The sequence below is a fragment of the Ornithodoros turicata genome, chromosome 6 (genome assembly GCF_037126465.1).
Source record: "Ornithodoros turicata isolate Travis chromosome 6, ASM3712646v1, whole genome shotgun sequence".
In the NCBI taxonomy this organism is placed as follows: domain Eukaryota; kingdom Metazoa; phylum Arthropoda; class Arachnida; order Ixodida; family Argasidae; genus Ornithodoros; species Ornithodoros turicata.
This window is the reverse complement of record NC_088206.1, coordinates 29,195,080-29,200,644: the sequence shown is the minus strand read 5'-3', so window position 1 is coordinate 29,200,644 and position 5,565 is coordinate 29,195,080. Positions and strand designations below refer to the sequence as shown.

Below are 5,565 nucleotides of genomic sequence, written 5' to 3'. Positions count from 1 at the left end.
CCTCTTCCCTTTCTTTGTACAGCAGTGTGTTTAGTCGTATCCGCTCCCTGCAGTGGAGTTTCCCGGGCAACGCGAGCGCTCCCAACCGGTCACGTGCTAATGTTTGGGTAGTAGGAGAGTGGCTAAGTGCCGCGTAAAGGTGTCCCTGCTAGCCTCTCTCCGACTGGTGTGGACGTTGCGTGCTCGTTATTTCGAGGCCTGTTTGCGATGGAGGACGCGTGGCCGTCCAATGGATTGGCGCATGAAGTTCGGAAAACGAAGAAAAAGTCAACAAGCCGCCGCTACTGCTGTGTCTTCAAGTGTCATCGGCGCGAAGGTGTGGACGAGAACGTAAAGTTTTATCGCTTCCCCAGCAAACCATATGAAAGGGACCGGCGGCGACGTTGGATAAATGCCGTGCGGCGCGTGAGGTGAGTTCTTTTGCGTTGTGTGCTCTTTTTCGCTTATCAGTTTTACACTTGTCCTTAACAAATGTGCTAACTATCCACAGCCCAGACGGAGTGGCTTGGGAGCCTACTGAAAATACAAGAATCTGCAGCCTACATTTTGTTGGAAATCAGAGCAGCAACATCGAGAAGCATCCTGGCTACATCCCAACGCTATTTCCAAGGGACTACCTCATGCAGGAACCCAAGGTTCCTCAAGACAGACTTTCAAGATTTAAACGGTGAGTTGAAATGATGGGGTGAACACTGATTTAGCAACGGCTGCAACCTATACTAATGTAAACACAGGTGGAATGGACGACATATTTCTACTGTTGCAAGACAGCAGAGTGAACAGCAGCTGGAAAACAGTGAAACCTATTCAAGCATTGACACGTGTTGCGACACACCAGGCTATGACGCATACGACCTAAACCCAGCTTGCGAAAAGGTACAAACTACAGCGCCCGCATATCAAGGGCTTGTACACATTGCTCTGCACAGTCTCTGTGTGATTGTCGAGCACTAATGTATGCATGTCTTGCCACAGGAGACACAGACAGAGCCCCGAGGTGATGTGTGTTGGAGACTGACTCTCTTCCTGGGCATATCTGAAGATGGTTGTGCGAGCACAATGGTCTCCCACGCAGCTCTTCAGGATTCAAGCCATCTTACAAAGCCATCCACATCATCTCATTCCGTAGGTCCCGACGCCCGTGCCTGTGTTTTCCTTGGCTGTGACAGTGCATTTGCAACTAAAAGGGCCATTCCTGATCTATGTGGTGTTAGTGACAAAGTGTTCGCCTTACTTTTGAGCCTCATTCCCAGAGTAGCAGAGCGATCAGACTATGTGACAGCAGAAAATAAGCTTTTATTGTTCCTTGTGAAGATGAAACATGGTGTGCCATTTCGTATGCTCGGGGTGTTGTTTGGGCTACATGAGACGACAGCTTCACGAATATTTCATGCAATCCTAGGCACACTATGTCGTGCAACTCGCAGTTGGGTATACAAGCCACCACTTGACGTAATCAAGGCGACATCACCAGCATGTTTCCGGGCACACTATCCTGACTGTACAATGATAGTGGATTGTACTGAGGTAAAAACTGAGGTACCTCCTGAAATAAGGCAAAAGCATAATCTCTATTCCACGTACAAGAGTGGATACACACTCAAATTCCTTGTTGCGATTGCACCAAACGGCATGATCATATTCAAGTCTGAAGCATTCGGAGGCCGCAGCTCGGATGCAGACATCAGTATTCGCTCCGGCTTTCTCAACCTAGTTGGCCCTGGTGATGTCATCCTAGCTGACAAGGGCTTTCCTGGTATCCGTGCAAGCGTAACTGACAAGAACGCAGTGCTAGTGATGCCGCCTTTTTCATGTGGGGGCATCCCATTTACACCTGAGGAGGTCGATGATACTTACCATATTTCGAATGTCAGAGTTCATGTTGAGCGTGCAATTCAAAGATTGAAAATCTTTGGAATATTGACAAATCGCATTCCAATATCTCTTATTCCTGCAATGAGCCATGTGTTTCACATGTGTTGTGTGCTGGCAAACCTGCAGCCACACATACTTAAAAAAGAGGATTCTGAAAGCACCCTGTAAATAGTTATTTTTTGTGCATTAGTGTACCAAACATAGCTGGGCGGCTTCACCATGCCCCATAGAAGATCAAGCTATGCAACACTGTCACAGTTACTGTAAATAGACTAAAAGAGCTTACAATAAAATGTGCAATATTTCAGTCTTGTGGTAGTTTCCATCTTCAGCATGCAGATGTGAAGCTGTACATGCCAAGAGATAAATCGAATGGTATGCGTTACCATGGATGCAGACAGAGGAAAGACAACACAATCCCCTGGCAGGATTTGAAGCAGTTTATTTAGACAAACCTTGTCTTAATTAGCTCCTTCAGATACACATTGAAGTAAAAGTGTTCAAGGTGAGGAATAACCTCGGACAAGAACTCATCATCACGGTCGATGATTAACATAATGCTATGCCTGTCTGTATACACAAAGAAAAAGCATTCCTGAACATTTGCAACGTACATTGATACTTGCACTTGTGTGTAGTAGCAGTGCTGACGCCTCAAGCGCAGGCAGCCATTCTCATAAGCTATGTACGGCACGTAGCTGGTGCATGTTGCAGGATCTATGATTTGTAAACCTCGGCGTGAATAGGGGCACTTGATTTCCAGTAATGTGAGACCATCATCCGTGAAAAACGTGCCGTCTGGGCTTGAACATAGCCAGGACTGTGTGGGGTGCACCAAGAGCCCAACCTGAAATGCAAAACAAGCAAGTAATGGTCATGCTGTAAATCATAGTTGATCTCATAGCTCCTGCATAACCCTTAACTGATCCATTACGAACAAAGTGACCGTGCGACAGATAATAAACAAACAAAACAGGAGAAGATTCCACAGGCTGTTCCCTCGAACATCCTTTGCCTGGAACGTGCAACACTATGGACCTGTACCTGAGTCACAGCAACCCCGAACTTCTGTTCAAACTCACGTCTTGCAGCGGCTTCCGTAGCACTTCCTGAATAGGGGACAGTGATTCCAACGGTATATAACATGGCACCGATTTACACGGAATCAGTGGCTAGACTTGCTACTCTGGACGCAGAACGTGATGGACTTCTTTAGCAGCACCACCAGTGCATGCAGCTACTTTGTTCAGTTTGTATAGTTTACTGGTTATACATTTGTCACAAAAGGAAATACATACCGTAAGCAGTAGCAGCTGAACTGAATGATCTTGGCCTCGCTAGCTTCACCGCTAGATCAGCAAACCTGCCTCGTCTCCTGTATACTTGGTGCGCCACTGAGCTCGATACCCTCACTACTCTTTCCCTGTGCCATCTGTGAAGGTATTTAAGAACTTATAACAGCTTTCATACAGCTAGAATGATGGTACTCATTCCGTTTACCTTGCACATCCTGATTGCTTAACGGTCATCCTGGCAATCTCTCGCACGTTGTCGTTTGTGCATTCCACCATGTCACGGAAGAAGCTCAGCTCCGACACGGTCACGAGCTCCTTTACAGGTACAGGTGAAAGCGTCATAATGGGGAAACCTCCACTGACTTTTAACAGTCGGTACACAGGCCTCTCTGACGTAACCCAGGAGAGCACCCTGTCAAGCTTCTCTTGTTCCACAGTTGTAGCCACGGTGTCCACGAGCTCGTCCAAAAGGCTGCGAACCACTCTATCGCTTTGAGATGTTGCTTCTTTCTGAAGCATATACATGAGAGGACACTGAATACCAGGGAAGTGCTGCAGACAAGGAGGAGTTTCAGCTGGAGGATGACCGCCAATGAATGTCTCTTTGTATGCTACAAAAAAAACATATATATATATATATATACACTTGTTGCTTGAACACTTGTGTAAGAAACAGGTGCTGCATTGTTGCAAGATCCACGTGTTTCTTATACAAGCTTTTCAGGAAACAGATCAGTTAGCCTATGAAAGCACATCTTGTTGGAGATCCTGTTCACATTTAGCGTGGACAGACTGTATATGTGTACCAAACCCTTGCAAACTTAATTCCTGGTGTACGCATGCTTATACCTCCATGAGTGCGCCAAAGTGCTATAATGGGGCAAAATTCATACCACCGAATAATTGGCTCACTGATTCCTTGGCATCGTAGTCCGGTTTTTCGCTGTGCGGTCGGCCCCACCGCTGGCGTTCGTCGGTACACGATGGGTAGCCACCTTGACTGATGAGGAGGGCAACAGCGGCTGTATGTTTACACATTCCAGATGGGCCAATTTTACAACTGCATATTCCTCTGGTGATCCTCCTATCCTGGTTCAGCTGCAAAAAGGGACGCCAAGGTTGTCACGACCCGAAGCGTTCACACAAAACACGGATCTAGACATATCACACCATGTGGAATGTGAATGAAAGCGAGGCAATTAACGTTCTATTGCAAGTCTTCACTTACCTCAAGCTGTATCTCGTAGCTGTGACGCCTCACTTGCGAATGGCATTTCGCTGAAACCGTGGACCCTCCGTCGAAGAAAATTTCCTGGGCGCTGTACACATAACGCGCATGCACCAGTTTCCTGCCCTTCTTGAGGGATTCCCCGCGGAAGAACCTGTCTACTGATGTCAAAGGACTGAAGCCATACCGCAACACGACTACCGGCATGCCGAAGCCAAACTTTGCGCAAAAACACCACGCAAAACCGTAACCACCGCCCGCACGACTGCAGAAAACTAGCGGTGGGCCTCAGCATTCCCACAATCCTACTACCCAGATTTTCCGGAGATGCCGATAGGGGGCAGGTGACGCTAGCGCCACCAAGCCACTGCAGGTGGCGGATATGTCTATACTATATATACTTATGTGTGTCGCCACTTCACTTTGTACCTGAGGAAGCGTGGACCTCCACGCGAAAGCTTGTACAAATTAAACTTAAACAAAAATCTTCAGTGTCGGCTTCTGTATTTTGTTTATGTGATCTACAGGACTTGACTCCCCTCTTCGTATACGCTTCTGCAACATATTGAGTGTGTATATCGCTGTACTTTTGATGCTATAGCATATCTAGCGTACATTATTATTGAACACCTAGTGTGGAAAACTCGACACCAGCCACACAATGCCAACAATTGTTTCTGCGTTTCTTTGACTGCTTATTTTTATTATAATATTATTTTAGTATAATCGTCTGATTTTTAATAGTCACAATTTTTCCATGGTTTTGGCGCACTATAGGCTATAATGCGCCAAAACCATGGAAAATTGTGAAGTAAAGGATGTTACATTATGGGGTCGTCACCCGGCATTTGGCTTGAGTTGCTTATGCGCCATTAAAAATTGAATCATCATCATCATGTTTAACTGCCATTATTCAATTGAAGTGCCATGTTTCAGTTGGATAAAATGATATGGCCAGAGATATTTTTTGCTTTCGTTTTGGAGTTGCTCATTTCAGAAGAATAGTCACTGTGAAGTTTGTTTTTGGAAACATTAAGAGGACTAAAACCAAACACTTTTCTTTCAGAGCATCCCTTATGCACCTGCATTTCAATTAAGATCTGTGTTACAAGGATGACAGACCACTCAACATCGATGAACATTTGAAGGTGGAAGTGCTGGAACGAA

The 5,565-nt window shown here is 46.0% G+C and overlaps 1 protein-coding gene across 1 annotated transcript; it reads left to right on the top strand.

Annotated features, from left to right (window-relative positions):
- The first annotated feature begins 207 nt into the window (after nucleotides 1–207).
- Nucleotides 208–2,043, top strand: LOC135398423 (uncharacterized). The gene is made up of 4 exons (XM_064629831.1): nucleotides 208–410; nucleotides 491–667; nucleotides 735–876; nucleotides 976–2,043. The coding sequence occupies exons 1-4, from the start codon at nucleotides 208–210 to the stop codon at nucleotides 2,041–2,043; spliced, it is 1,590 nt and encodes a 529-aa protein (XP_064485901.1).
- The last annotated feature ends 3,522 nt before the right edge of the window (nucleotides 2,044–5,565 follow it).

What these genes read in the sequence shown, in the direction of transcription:
- LOC135398423 (XM_064629831.1), top strand. Translation starts at nt 208, where the DNA reads ATGGAGGACGCGTGGCCGTCCAATGGATTGGCGCATGAAGTTCGGAAA. An exon ending in AGACTTTCAAGATTTAAACG is followed by an intron (nt 668 to 734) that starts GTGAGTTGAAAT and finishes ATGTAAACACAG; the next exon opens with GTGGAATGGACGACATATTT. An exon ending in TAAACCCAGCTTGCGAAAAG is followed by an intron (nt 877 to 975) that starts GTACAAACTACA and finishes GTCTTGCCACAG; the next exon opens with GAGACACAGACAGAGCCCCG.